The following is a 15,428-nucleotide window of genomic DNA, read 5'->3' as shown; positions in this document are numbered from 1 at the left end:
AGAGAGGGAACACAAGCAGGGGGAGTGGGAGAGGGAGAAGCAGGCTTCCCGCTGAGCAGGGAGCCCGATGTAGGACTCGATCCCAGGACCCTGGGATCACGACCTGGGCCGAAGGCAGACGCTTAATGACTGAGCCACCCAGGTGCCCCGCTGGAGGAACTTTAAATAAAATAGGTATATTGTGTTGCCTTTACCTGCTCTAACCGGTCCAAATCATCTTCGTCATATAGGCGCATGTCCAATCCAGGTTTAAATCCTTTCTTAGAGGTACTTCCTGAAGCCTGTCCCAATTCCATTGGACAAACATATTCTTCCCCATCTTCCTGTTTCTTCTTTCTCAGATTCCCAAAATTGCTGAAGGTAAGTTTCTTTGGCTTTAAACGAAGAGCAAACATCCAGGGATTTAACAAAATTCATATGGCAAAGGATTGATAACATGCATAATTCAATTATTCATTCCATCCACAGAGAAAAGCAATTGGATGATTAAATTGGTGTGACAAAAATAAAAGCATCCTGGGTGTATGATTGATGCACCCAAATATAATAAATGATCCTAATTATGAATCTCAGAAGATTAGGCTTGTTCTCCCTATTCACACCAATTAGCTGGGTAGTCACTGTGATAAGCAAAAAATGCCAAGAGCCTTAGTTCTGATTAAACAGGACTTAATGCAACGATATTTCTCAGGGATGAATCCAATTTTGCAAGGTTTCCCCATCTAAGATCAGGAAAAGAAAATGGTCCTGTGTTTTCCTTTTGGGTGAAGCTATGATTATCCATAATGTAACTGGTGGCAGCTAACAGAATCCTCACTCGTTTGGAGAGAGAACTTGCAGTGAAACTTGGAAGAGAAACTCCATCTTAGTCACCGAACAGTCCCTGAGACTATCTGTTAAGTAGATGGTGATCAGGCTGATGCTGAGAATTTAAATAGAACAGTATCCCTCAGAAGTTTCAAATCTAGCACAGATTTTAAGGGAGCAAGGAAGCTAAAGAGAAAGTGTTGGGCAGGTAGAGGTGGTTAAAAAAAATAAAAAATAAAAAGAGAAATGTATCAGTATTTATGTATATAAAGAACTTGGTACAAATCTGTGGAGGAGCTGATAAACCCTAACTCCCCATTAAGTTGGCTGAGATAATAACAGCCTCAGAAGAGTTCAGAGAGAAATGATTTAAAAGAAGGAAAAGTAGACTCCCATCGCTGAAGCCGAGCTCCTGAACATGGGTTCTTTCCTGTCCCAACCTCTGCAGCCGATCAAGGTCCCTGCGCCTCCTGAGGCCACCAACTCTGTGGAGTCGCTGCCCCTCCCTGCACCTGGAGCGCCGACCTCTCCAGCAGAAGCCCCTCTATTTAATAACTGCTGGAGCTGTCACGTGCTTTCAGGGGCGGGGCTGATAGGGGCGGGAGGGTACGTGTACTGGGTGGCGCGGAAGCCCATAAAGCTGGGATTCCCCCGTGGTCCAGGGACTATTATGCAGATGGTCATCGGCATCAGCACTGCTTGTTGGGATGTAGTCATCCTTTCAGACCCCAAAGGAAAGGTCTTTCGTGTTGACTGAAAGTACTACCTGTGAATTTGTCATCTTCTGTCCATGTCCCCAGGACACCAGAACAAGCATGGGACTTTTGTATGTTCTGGACAAATGGACATTGACAGACTTCAGTCCTGAGGATACTACAAGACTGAAAAGACAAATGTGGGTTGTTATTCTTTGGCCATGAGTGTTGTGGCCGCCTTCTCAGGCTTCACAGGGAACAATAAATCCCTCAGAGAAGAGAACAAGTTCTGTGTTTTATCTGGTATAAAAAAAAAAAAAAAAAAAAAAGTTAAAAAATTTTAAATTAAAAAAGAAGAGGAAATGATAAACCAAAAAAAAAAAAAGAAGGAAAAGTAATCTGAATTTGGTTTGACCCACGAATCTGGGTAAATCTGGAAATAGCCATTGTCTCCTGGTCTATCTTGAATTGTTTTTAAGTATCTTTTTCTAACTTGCAAGACTGGTCAATTTTAAGCCAGACAAACTGAATCTGTCTGAGAAAAAATCCTCCTCTTATACTGGATTTATCCATAGAACAACTGCAATTAATATTTGAGCCCAAGTCACGGACTCTCTGCATTGGCAATATATTGACTGTATGCCAACATCATACTCTTCATTACTGTTAACTCTAATAAAATAAATGATTTGAGCAGAGATTTCCCCAGAAAGACACTTGTAAAAATGCATTTTCTTAATTACTCTTAAAGATGCACAGACCATTAACCCATCCACAAGACTCAGTAAACTCCAAAAAATGGGATAGGTCAAAACCAAATTGCAGCTTTAGTTTTTGCTTTAACCAATTATTAGAAGACACAAGCTTGAACCAACCTTCACTTTGGCAGTGGCTGTTAGCAGTACATAATCTGGTAACTCCATGGCATCACGCTTTTGGTGCTGGGCCTCAGCACCGATCAGAAGGTTGAAGTGAGTAGCCAAATGTCTTCGCAAGAGGGTCTTACTTGGTGGGATGTTCAATAACTGAGCCATTGTTTCTACATTAAAACGAGGTTCTAGAACCTATAAAAAAAATTACAGTTGTCTAAGGCACCATATATCATACATGTCTGCATTGTGCTTCATAATTTGCAAAGCTCCTTCATTTAGTCATCACAAATGATCCCGCAATAGCCCAGTGAAACAGACAGCATGGACTTCAATCTTCAAGCTATATATCTTTATTCTTCCTAAGCTAGTGAGAAGGAGAGCCATTCCTGACATCTGCATTCCAAAGTTAGGGCTTGTAGCTCTCTGAAGTGGAGCCTTCGGCATGCCTTTGGAAGGCAACTCCTTACGTCAATGTGCAGAAATATAATCTGTATGTTGCAGGTATTTCAAAACAGGATCATATGAGAGCCAGGAGTCAGATGTCACACAAGATAAAAGACAATAAACGAGAGACGGTTTTAAATCTGATCTAGCCTTATGTGATACAAATAAAAAAGATGGGAAAAAAATACTCAGAAAGTAAAGACTCACTAGAAATGGTACAGGAGGGTTCAGTTTGATGACGCTAGGATTATGACAAGCAAACTGATAACATCCAACTCATTAGACTAATGGAAACAAAATGATAAGAAGTCAGTTTTTAGATTAAAAGAGAGTTTTACCATGAGTCCACCATGGACACCACTGCCTCTGAGATTGGGGGCATATTCTGCCAAGTCCACGGAGCGCAGCCACTCCATCACACGATGGTTGGTCCACTGCTGAACTTCTGATGGGGTGATGCTGTTCTATGAGAACAAACCACCACCAAGAGCTTCAGTCATTGACTACGGGATTCCAAACACTAAAACTGCACATTCTAAAAAGTCAGCCTTACAGAGCACACTTCCTCGACATTCCACTAAGTGTTTACAGAAAGGGTGAAAAGGTGTTTGCTAATCTGAATTTTGTTTTGAGGCATCCGTGTCACTGTCCCAACCTTTTTTACACTCATAAAGCAGTGCTTTAGGAAAGCAAGTCTTTAGAGCGATATTTAACTCGGTGGCTTAAGGAGGCAGGAAAATAAAGTACACCCAAGGAAAGGAGGAAAGGAAATTAAAAAATCATCTTTGACTTTAGTTACACAGGTGGAACCATCATGGGGGTGGGGGGGATGGGAGGAATATAGGAAAATAAAGCTCAAGAAGGTAATGAGGCTGGATTTGAGGTTCTCAGGAAAGCAGAAGCTCTTCCTGCAGGCCCCACGAAGAAACGGGTGTTTGTTTTGCACACACAGCCAGTCACACGCACGGGGAGCGCATGCTGTGTAAATCTCAACCTCGGGTGCTACCTCGTCAGAGGGCCGCCTCCGCAGACAGTTGGGTTCAAAGTTATTGATCCTCAGGACCTGGATAGCCCTTTTGATACTGAGATGATGTAGCACACTCACGACTTTCAAAGACAGTAAGTCATCCTGTAACAAAAAAAAAAAAAGAAAGGACAAAAAGAGGAGCTCACTGAGCTAACCTTCTCAGGGAAATTTCAGAAGACACAAGTAAAAGTAGAAGAGCCCCTCCACCAACAGGCCTCGAGTGCTTGTGTTTTCAAACCCCTTATTTGGTAACAACCTTTTTCCCGTTCTAAACAAAATCCTCTCCAGGACCTCTCTCTCTCTAAATTAATGTTGTGCCAACAGAAGCCACGTTTTACCTGTTTCTCTCTCTTCCAGACATTTTGCGATAGGATCGTGGGACCCCACAGCTCTGTAGAACACAGTTTGAAAGGCACTTCCTGGGTCACTGCAAAAAGTGATCCCCTTTGACGTGATAAAGCAGAGAGCTAAGACCACGTGATGTTCAGTGACGAGCAGAGCTGGGTTTTCTGAGCTAAGGCACATCACCATTTGGGGGAAAACCAGAAGAGGATCTCTGTTATACTATTCCCCAAGCCTCAAGAAATCTCTAGTCCTGGATTATTATGCTTTATCTAGCAGACACTGAGAACAATTTTTGGAAAATTGTGTCGATCGATGCAAACTGATTGGTGAGAGAGTTAAAGAGAAAGGAGAAATGAAGAAGTTATAAGTAGCAACATGTATCACCATCAATTCCTTCAAGGTATAACTTTCGCCAGTCTGTGGTTATTGGGAACATTTCAATCATACCGAACACACCAAAACAAATTATTTCAGAAGGTGATTTGGAGGGCAGTGTCAAGATAAGCACCAGTCTATTTCCAAACACACCCAGAAAATAAAACAAGAAAAACATCCATTTTAGACACACCTCACTGATAACACATTTCTTGGGGGTGGGGGGGGGGGTGTTGGTGGTAATCTATTACGGAAATAGTTTTTAAATAAAAATATTAGACGATCAGCTTAAATTCTTAAAGCTACTGAGCAAAATTATTTCCTGAATTTTTTCTGGATCAATTTCTTAAAGGCAGTGCCCTAAGTTAGAAGGCATTTAACACATTTTAATCTAAGATTGAGACACCCATTCAAAACCTTTCCATGTGGGCTATTTTAAACTAATTTAAGTCTATCAGATTAAAAAAATCTAAATACATAATGATTGCAATGTAAACACAAGGCAAATTATTTTAGCTTGAGAGATTTTAAAAGTAGGGGCTGTTTTCTTTTAAATCAAAACAGATATTTTTTAGATTTAAAAAAATCTTTTATTTTTAAGTAATTTTAGATTTACCAAAGAGCCGCCAAAGATAGAAGATAGTCCCATATGCCCTTCAGTCTGTTTCCCCTAATGTTAACAGTTTCTATAACAATAATATAGTCATCAAAACTAAGGAATTAACATAGACAACAAAAAATGATAACTAAGCTACAGACTTTACCCAAATTTTACGAGTTTTTCCACTAGGTCCTTTCTCTGTTCCAGGATCCAGCCCAGGATACCACGTTCAAACAGGTTTTTTGTGACTTATAACTTCTGGGGTCAAACTTCCTAAGACGATTTATTCTTTTATAGCCACAGAAGTTATACGCACTTTTTTTTTTTTTAAAGCCTGAATCTGCTCACGTTCCTGCAGGAGCAAACCTACACCTAGACAGGCGGGCAAGTATTTACTGACTTTGTTTCAGGCTGAGCTAGTAAGAGCAGGAATCTGGAAACATCCTAGGTTCAACCACCCTGTGACTTTCGACTACTTTCTAGCTGTGGAAACTTGGTCAAGTTACCCAGTTTCTCAATTTTTTCATTCCCTCATCTAAATACTGGGGATAACAGCAATGCTACCTCAAGGCTCACTGAGACTTGAGTATTAATAGGAGTATGGAGCTTGAGTGAGTGTCTGGCACAGAGTAAATGTGCAATGTGCCACATGTTGGTGTTATTGCAAGCAGGTTTATGCTATGTGCCCACCAAGGTACGGACTTTGGTTCAACAACAGAGAAGAAAACAAATCCCATGAGAGGAACCCCACATTTCTTTGACAATGGAAAATTAGCTGTTTGAAATTTTCAACTTATTTAAAGAAGATACTTATGGTAGTTGGTTCCAGAGCCTAGCTCACAAAAGGCTGTTTAAATAAAAGCATCTAATGAGTAGTACACTAACAGGACTATGGAATCTAGAACAAGTTCTCCTGGAAACAAACCCTCTCTCCCCACTGTTGTAAAGTCCTTCTACCTCTTGGATGGAAGGATAAAAATATGGAACAATAATGAAGGAATCAGAGAGAGTCTACCTCGCCCTACTTCTTCAGCTCTGTGAATCTTGCCCTAGTGGAATGGGGCTGAAGAGAGAAAGGAAGGTTTCAGGTAACATTCCCAAAAGTGGAAGGGAGGAGAGGAGACAAGTCTCTAGAAGTCAGGTCAAAAGGATGGTCTCTTCTGAGCAGTCGCTGCATATAGGAACGTGTAACTCAAAAACTGCCACGGCTACATTCTATTTTTTAAACATCTTTAGGAGAGGGGCGCCTGGGTGGCTCGGTCGGTTAAGCGTCTGCCTTTGGCTCAGGTCATGATCCCAGGGTCCCAGAATCGAGCCCCGCATCAGGCTCCCTGCTCAGTGGGGAGTCTGCTGCTCTCTCTGACCCTCCCCCTGCTCGTGCTCTCTCTCTAATAAATGAATAAAGCCTAAAATAAAATAAAATAAACGTCTTTAGGAGATACAATTCACATACTAGAAAATTTACCCAAAATGTGTGTTTCAGTGTCTACATTGTTGAATATACATAAAACCATCTTCCTGGATAGCTGAGTTTAGATTAGGTTTCACACAGCTTAAATCAGTGTTTTCAATTTCCCACGGTATTGTAATCATCAAATCCTCTGACTTCAACTTAACAGAAAATATTCCTGCTCTTCTCAAGTTAAGGCAACACCCTGAAACTCTGGTGGAATCATTGTGAAAACAATGTATTTTGCTCACTATTTCTGTGTTTTTCAGAGAAAAACAATTTGACACCTCCTCCCCCCAATTCCCAGGAGTAAACCACTTACAACAGTCATGTAATGGAGCATTCGACCATCTACCCGTCCTTCGTCAAACTGGGTCTTGTACTGGGGGAGACCGATATCATCCAACCATCCTACAGGAGAGAAATTGGTGTTGTATTTGTGGTTAAAAAGAAAAAGCAGATTTATTTATTCATTCATTCATTCATGAATATGTGAATTTAAAACCTCTTACTAGTGACCCAGTTGAAATCCAGCTTTCCATGGTTGGTTTCTTCTTCGGACCCCAGGGCTTGCAGTGCCAGCTGGAGTTTCTTTCGATGAAGTGAATGCTTAATTCCAAGTTCCTGAAATAATAAGCAGAAACCCTGGCTTGACCATTCTGTCAATATGGGCTGGATGCCACTGGCAAAAGATGCCAATTCCCCCCAAATGAAGCTGGTGTTAAAGACCCAACAATCACATTAAATCAGCATACCGACTCAGGCTAGTAAAATGCTGCTGCACAAAAAGCCCCTAGCAAGCCAAGACCACCACTGCAACTAGTTTAGTGGTGTGTGCTCTTCCCTAGCAGGCTCCTTCCTTGGTAAGACCGGAATTCTACTTTTTGTACAAAATGTTAAATAATTAGGAAAAGTGTAAATAATTAGACATAAGATGTAGGGCTCTTTCTTTTTCCTTTTTGCAAAGTAAACTTGAATTGCATACATTAACATTGAGAAGTTGGGCCAATGCTAAAGCCACACAATGATTCTGAGAAATACGAGTTTAAGGTTTGTTATTATGTCTATACAATTATTTCTTACTACAATGCCCAGTGGCTTACATGTTTCATAAGGAATCATTAAGACCCGGTCCTTCTTGTTAAGTCCATGAAATTAAAAAAAAAAAAAAAAAAAAAGCGTGAAACAGAAAACACACAGTTTTTCAAGAGTACTTACTGGCTCTACCCACTCCCCTTTCCAGAGTATAAAACAATCCTACATTCATATTCTCTTTCCCACTATCCATTTTCTAAACAAAATAGAGAAGCAGTCACCTTCTCCAGATCTTGTTGAGAAGCCTGCAGAAGGGTTTGGCCAGATGCAATCCAGTGCTTGCCAGAATTCAGGTAGGACCCCAAGCCTTGTTCCACAAGCCAACTGCAAACCTGCTCCTTGGTCCATTTGGCAAATGGCATATCCAAGTCACTGTAAAAAAAATGAACAACTGCATGAAAAACAACTCAAAGCCAACCCTGTGGCTTATCGAGGTTGACCAACTGTATACTGAATGCATACGGGAATCCCATGGTTACGCCCGCTTGACCGTGAAAAGCTTACTTTTCAGTACATATTTGGAGGAGGGGGAAGTTGGAAGTTACCTCAGAGGACCACGGCTTTCATTTCAAATGAAACCACAAAAGATCTGATATGACTGAGCAAGAAACATGTTGTATGGATGAAAAGCAAGTTGAACCAACAAGTCAAGTCACTGTGCTAGTTTCAATCAACGTGGTTTGAAGACTGAATTCCCAAACAGAAAACACTAGGTTAGATGTAAAGAAATCAAGTCTAACTTGAATTAACTGTAGCAGAATTATGGTTTCTCTCCAATGGGTATCAATGAGAAGAGAGCAACATGCCATCATTGAGTATAGGAAAATATAATCATAGCAAATTTCTGGTTTTTTACTTTGACACGTAAATTGTGTCCCTCTTTGGGGGAAAAAAGTGTGTAAACAAGACTTTTTTTTTTTCTTAAGCAGCACAAGGAGCTCCTCTTCTGTGTACAAAGAGAACATATGGCAAATGAGACTCTTCATGTGTTTGGAGAAAGCCAGTTTCTTCCTCGATGAAACCTGTGCCCAGTCTTCTTCGAGGGTGGGAGGGGCCATGTTCCAGAGATTTAGTGTCAATGATTTGTGCTAGATGTTTGCCAACCCCACCCTCTTCATGCTTAGTAGGTCAGTATAGTAATTTCAAACCAGCCCTAAATTGTGATAAGGGTGTAGGAAAAGTTCATAAGAGTCTTAACAGATAAGACATTACAGTCCTGATAAATTTAGGAATTCTGATAGAATTTATGTCTGTAGGTGCTTTCACAGAATCCATCAATCATTAACCTTCATTGAACAGTTACTATTTACCAGATACTTAACGCGTATTAACTCATTTAATCTTCATGATTAACTTTTGGGGGAATGGGCTAATTAATACCATGGGAAACAGAGGCACAGAGCATGGATGTAGCTGCTCAAAGGTCACCCAGGTTATAGGAAGCAGCAAGGCCAGGAATCAGATCCAAGCAGTCTGTCTCTGGAACTTACTCTTAACCACTAGGTTCTTCCATCTCTCTGGAGCTATGCTTTAGAGTACTTACAGTCATGATTTTCTCGGTTAAATTTAAGTCCAAGAATCATCCTAGCACAGATGTTGCTAACATTTTAGCTCTGGCTCCTCCCCGGGCTCACATAGCCCTCATCTTCTGCATGATTTTCACCAACCACTGCCAACATGCACTGCTCTAAAGATGACGGACCCTTCCAAGCCCGGCACAGAAGTAAGCAATGGAGTCTGCTGTTTAGCCCAGGGACAATACTAACAGTGCAGGTGCTCACAGCCTTGACACTTGGGTAGAGATGTCAAAGTCCATTCGTTCAGTTGTTCTCACCTGTTAGATTGTCCCAAATCTCGAGACCAACCCAGTCGTGGTCCTGCAGTTGCCCTTGTCCCTCCTCTTTTGAATTCGGGCTCAGACATGTCATCCGGGTTGAATGTAGTTGACTGACTTCTCCTAAGTCTGAACAGAAGACACAACACCACATTGCCTTGTATGAGACCTGAGGAGGCCTTAGACTTTAAAGTGAATCAGAACACTGCTTATGTATGGTCAGAATAGACATCTGGATTTACACTTCAGCGGAGACCCAATGAGTTAGTGAATCCCAGATCACAATCTTCCTTCCATAAAAGGAACACCAAAGCCTTACAATTTCATACTCGTTTCCAGCCAATCTTCCATTTATTTCTACATTTGAGCAACATACAATACAAAGCCCACTCCATTTGTCTCCACTGTTACTTACTTTCCAAAGAGTTTCATGATACCTCTGGATTTCTTTTTGGAATCCGGCGATGGTGGAGATATCTGGAAGGGACTGCTTCCCTGTGAATCTTTTGGCCGGGAAGATACACCAGCCAGATCTAGGTGCTCAGTTGTCTCCTTCTCTGTTTCAGCTATTCCAAGAACAGAATACATACTTGGTGAGTTTTAAATATGGAATGAACAGGACTAGATGCTAACCTCCTTGGTTTTAGCAATGGTTAACAAATTCTTCTTCTGTTGGTCTGTAAAGCAGTAATTTACAAACAGCACCCTACAGATATTAAAAATGGAACACAAATGTATGTTCTGCTTTACAGTCTGTTGTGTATCAATTAACGTCGTGTAGAATATCCTGTAGAGTACTGTGCCTAAATTCATTAACTCACAAATTACCACCTCTTTGAGATTCAAAGGTGGAATAGGATTGCCACATTCTTTCCTTGAGTGATTTGAATACATAATGAAATTATTCTCGATCTTCCTGTAGCACTTGGTGCTGCTGACTCCCTCCCACATTCTTCAAAATCATCTCCTTCATCTGCTTGTTATGACACTCTCTCAGATCTGTCAGCTGATAGTTTCTTCTCTGCTATAGGACCTGTTTTCTCTTCCTCTTCCACTCCGAGATTCTGTAGTAGGTTCCCCCCGTAGGATCTCTGGACAAGCTCACCCACTCCACGCCCGGCACTAAATGACTGCTTCCCTCATACATAAGCAGCTGGTAGCACAATCTCTGGACCTAATCTCTCTCCCCAGACTCAGGATCTGAAGGTCTATGGATATTCCCCATTTGGTGTGCCAGGAACATCTTGGACTCAACAAATCCATCCAATTTTCCAGAGGCTTCTCTTAAATTTTCTTATTTAATATTCCCTTAATACTAATTAATATTCTTCCTGTTACTCCAGTTCATACTCTTTGTCATTTTCTTTTCACTCCCTCCTCTCCTTTGGCATTTACATCAAACCTCAGTTACCAAGTGCTGGCAACTCTTTTTTCAAGAGAGTTATTCCTATTTATAACTTGCTATGTCCTACTGAGAAAAGAATGAACTGGATCTGCATAAATTTTTCTTTTGATATAAAGCCAGTGCCTGTTGATTCTGCCTTGAAAGAGTAACATCCAAATTTGCTAAGCCCAGATCTCCCAGCATTAACTATCTTAATTCTTTTATCTGTCCCTTAATGCATGATCCCACGCTAACAAACACAACAAAGGGTACTGTTTCCTCAATGTGAGACTACACTTTCTAGGGAAAGTAAAAGTTGTACAAAAATCACAGAAATGGTGTTTCAGCAAGATATAAAAGGTTGACTTTTCTACAAAGCACAGCTGTGATTATAGGTTATAATAAGCAGCACTCGGCTCTTAGCATTAACAATGTATTTCTTCTAAGAAAGATGCAAAAACACTTGAAAATAGTTGTCTGGATTTTATTTATCCCATGTGTCCACAAAGGGAGACAAGTCACCTGTGCTGACCCATATGAATAGGTATAGGGTATCTACATAAGATAATAAAATCCACAGGGAAAATCCAAAGGAAGCTTTCCATCCAAACCCTAAAGCCATTATGGGTACGGGTGTCCCAGAAAATGTTGCCTAACTCACCTTCATTTTAAAAGCATCCTAGTTTCATTTTTTGTTTTGAGGATGTTTCTTCCCTCCTGTGCCCCACACTTTTAAAAAAGAAAACTGAGCTTCCCCTCTCCTAAAATCACTTTGGGGGCGACTCCTTGGATATCGCAGAAAGCTTCCTCTGGTGTCACTAAACGTCACCTCCATCTTCAAAGCAATAAATGTCAGAAGAATGTTCCCTTAAGAAAAGTCAGTCTTGGGGCACCTGGGTGGCTCAGGTCATGATCCCAGCGTCCTGGGATCGAGCCCCACATCGGGCTCTTTGCTCAGTGGGAAGCCTGCTTCTCCCTCTCCCACTCCCCCTGCTTGTGTTCCTGTTCTTGCTCTCTCTCTCTCTGTCAAATAAATAAATAAAAGATAAAAAAAAGAAAAAGAAAGGTCAGTCTAAAACAATCATTTGCAATATCTTCTAAAGACTTCCCTATTTGGCTGAAAACATTTCTCTCTGGGGATAACGGAGACATGGAGAAGGAACCGCCAGGACCTGGGAGTTAGCGTGAGACAGGACGGACTGGAAGGGTGAGAAAGCTGGGGTGCACAAATGAGGCAGGAGAGTCCTGCCCTGGACTCCAAGGGTGCTGTGCACTTCTGGGGCCTCCCAGAGCTCCTCGCGAAGTGTCATTAGCAGGGGTTAAAACAGCATTTAGGCTGGGAAGCAAAGGCTCCCCAGAGAGTCCATTTTAGCAGCAGGTGGAAGGAACTCTCTGGAGTAGAGGACAACATTTTCTGATCGCTGCCAGCCCGCTTTCTAGAGATCACGGATGCCAAGAGCAAGGATTAGCTCAGTCTGGAGGACAGCACTGGCGAGGGCTGGCATGCAGGGGTACGATACCTAAGGTGGGTGCACTGGCACTTCGTTTACGATCTTCCGAGATCCCAACAACGCACACAATCACACGCAGCCCAATGGAGAGAACACAGGAGAATGACAAAATGAAACACAGATCAAACTCCTACTCACAAAATACACACAGTGGGAGGACAGGCAAGCACGGTGCTGTGCTTCCAACAATGCAGACTCCATCAGCAGGGTCAATATGGGGCCAATCTGCCCACTTTCAAAACAGGTGAGAAGCTGTTTACAGTGAAGTCAGAGAGGGTCACGGCTTTTGGTCTTTCCTCTAATTCCTGCTCCAACAAGGAGGGCAGGGTAACAGCCTACACAGAGCTACCTTGACCACTGAATTAAACCCATGGGGGTGGTTTCTTTCGAACTCTCCCCCCAACTCGTTCACCTCCATTACTGAGAAAGAGAAACGCACAGGCCGATGATCAAGGGAAGGGAAGAGATCGACCTTGTCCTCACTCTGAGCGAATTAAGGCAAAGGCACGTTGCCCATACGTACCCAAGTTTGGTGCACTCGCAGTCCTCTTGTTATTTTTTATTTTAAAAAAGCCACGCCCAAAGGAAGATCTGGCTTTCCGAGTGCCAAAAGGGTTGTCGTCCATGGAGGCATCATGTCCTGGAGCTTTCGGAGGGAGGCTCCCAAACGGGCTGCTTTCCACTGGAGCTTTATCCTGAGAGAGAAGTAATAATAAATGGAACACAGCACTGCTGTGCATGATTATGAGTACGCGCTGGGAGCAACACCTGCTATGTTACACATGTGATTTTATTTAAAAGAATCACGGAACTAACAAGTTGATTATGAACATCTGGCGCCATATTAGAAGTTTAGAAAGTCGATTCCGAAAGCTACTTAAGAAGCAATGGCAGCAGCAGCAACAAAAACATGCTCTTCACTGATCTATAACCCGCATGCGTGCTTAGGACGTGAAATATTTAGGATATAGAAATTCTCAAGCTTGGGGCACCTGGGTGGCTCAGTCGTTAAGCGTCTGCCTTCGGCTCAGGTCATGATCCCAGGGTCCTGGGATCGAGCCCCCCATCGGGCTCCCTGCTCAGTGAGGAGCCTGCTTCTCCCTCTCTCACTCCCCCTGCATGTGTTCACCCTCCCACTGTCTCTCTCTGTCAAATAAATAAATAAAATCTTAAAAAAAAAAAGAAATTCTCAAGCTTTATTTGAATTTTATTTGCCTCATTCCCCCAAAGACATGGAAATAAGATATTACATAACCAGAATACCAGCAGACTTCTTATTTTTCTAACAATTATGACACAGATTGGGCTATAATACAGTTCACAGTCTTTGTACTGTAACTGCATCAGTAGAAGCCCAACATAATATAATCACTCTGCAAAGCAGGCATTAGCCCCAAGCTTCTACACCAACAGCAGAAAGATTCTACTCCAGTTATTTTAAATATTCTTCTCAAGGAATTAATAGTCAAATGAGGACACAATCAGTGACTGTTAAACTTTTTTTTTTTTTGAAAGGGTGTTCTGAGATATATTCATTATCTTGCCTGCAAGTTACCCAACACGGATCACCAATTTTCAAAGACTATGATAAATTCAGATACACTTACCATCAAAACTAAACTTGCTATAATTAAATTTTTCTTCATCGATTCAGAAGACACTTTGGCTGTCTATAATATTTCAAGGTCTTTATCGAGAACCTTAACTGTAATTAAGTTATGGTTCTAAGTACTAAGCTGTTTACTTTTCAGCTTTCTCGTTATTTGAGTTTGCAGTTACAGTAACATGATTTATTATATTGTTTTAGTATGATCCAAAGATGCTTTTGCTTGCATGCTCTCATTCCTCTAACATCTCCTACCCTCTGTTTCTTTTTTTGCAGAGGTGGACAAAGGGGAGAGGGGGTACAGGCTTTTAAGGTGGTTATTTTATCCTACATATTTACCGCTCATCGTTAACTACAAGTTTATACATGCCACAGTTTAGTGCTACTATTACCTACGTCTCAATGCAGATGTCAAAATCATTTAATCATTTACTGAACTGGTGAGACAAAAAAGGCCAGAGGATGCCTGTAATTACAGCTGTGTGTACGGCGTGTGCCTCATCAGGGATACCTACATTACGACTGAAGGCATTCAGAGCCAACAGTCAAGGGAGTGCATCTGGAAGTAGCCTGTCTACCAGAACGTAGCCCTCACAAAGGCAATGGTTGAAAATTAGAGGAAAGAAGAACCAGAGCCCTTCTGGATGAGGTCTTAAAAAAACAAAACACCAAAATGGTTGCTGTATACAGACAGTGGTTATATTAAATAAATAACTGTTCTCAGATGGGTGATCTAAGGACTTTTCGTGAGGTCTCAGGAAGCCCAAATATGATCACCAAGAACATCAATGGCCCGACTGAGAGTTTGGGCTTTTTTTTTTTTTTTTTCCCCAACAGTTTATTGAAGTGAAACATAAAAAGTAACTATTCTAAATTGAACAATTCAGCGACATTTAGTACATTCACAGTGGTGTGCATCTGCCACCTCCACCTAGTTCCAAAATGTTTCCATCGTTCTAAATAAAACCCCTTACCCAGGAAGCAGTTTCTCTCCATTCCTCCCTCTCCGTCTCTGGCAACCACCAAGCTGTGTTCTGTCTCTACAGATTTATCTACTCTGCATATTTCACATAAATGGAATCATGTACTATCTGATCTTTTGTGTCTGGCTTTTCATGTACCATGTTTTGGAGGTTCTGAGTTTGGGTTTTTTGGACACATTTAAACAATCACATGTATCAGATGTCTCAGACATTTTTACATTGTAATCTGGACATAAAAATTACCTCTGAAGGCTTCTGAACAGACTCCTTTTCCTGTTCAAAACAACAATATTTCAGATTGTTACAGGAATGGCTTTATATATTCACACTCTGTCACATGCAATTCCAGAAATTAAAATAAACTTACATCTACTTCTAAACTACACAATCTCAGTTCCA

At 41.5% G+C, this 15,428-nt stretch overlaps 1 protein-coding gene and 1 pseudogene across 9 annotated transcripts in view; one reads left to right on the top strand and one right to left on the bottom strand.

The window, feature by feature from the left end:
* Positions 1–146: 146 nt before the first annotated feature.
* Positions 147–15,428, bottom strand: part of PPFIBP1 (PPFIB scaffold protein 1) — a 171,235-nt gene continuing 155,953 nt past the window's right edge. For 7 of the 9 annotated variants that reach the window (XM_081821372.1, XM_081821370.1, XM_081821368.1 and 4 more), the window contains 12 exons: positions 15,273–15,302; positions 12,964–13,135; positions 12,450–12,482; positions 9,961–10,111; positions 9,546–9,674; positions 7,933–8,083; positions 7,129–7,240; positions 6,939–7,027; positions 3,825–3,947; positions 3,157–3,282; positions 2,378–2,566; positions 147–374 (listed from right to left, as the gene is read on the bottom strand). In XM_081821372.1, the coding sequence (XP_081677498.1) occupies positions 162–374; positions 2,378–2,566; positions 3,157–3,282; positions 3,825–3,947; positions 6,939–7,027; positions 7,129–7,240; positions 7,933–8,083; positions 9,546–9,674; positions 9,961–10,111; positions 12,450–12,482; positions 12,964–13,135; positions 15,273–15,302 (1,518 nt within the window). In that variant the 3' untranslated portion in view covers positions 147–161. The remainder of the gene's footprint in view (positions 375–2,377; positions 2,567–3,156; positions 3,283–3,824; positions 3,948–6,938; positions 7,028–7,128; positions 7,241–7,932; positions 8,084–9,545; positions 9,675–9,960; positions 10,112–12,449; positions 12,483–12,963; positions 13,136–15,272; positions 15,303–15,428) is intronic. The other 2 variants (XM_081821376.1, XM_081821374.1) reach the window with 1 other exon arrangement.
* Positions 1,226–1,751, top strand: LOC145721636 (distal membrane-arm assembly complex protein 1-like; annotated as a pseudogene).

This window comes from Leptonychotes weddellii, chromosome 5 (assembly GCF_054177405.1).
Source record: "Leptonychotes weddellii isolate Sample4059 chromosome 5, ASM5417740v2, whole genome shotgun sequence".
In the NCBI taxonomy this organism is placed as follows: domain Eukaryota; kingdom Metazoa; phylum Chordata; class Mammalia; order Carnivora; family Phocidae; genus Leptonychotes; species Leptonychotes weddellii.
This window is presented reverse-complemented; position numbering and strand designations above follow the sequence as displayed.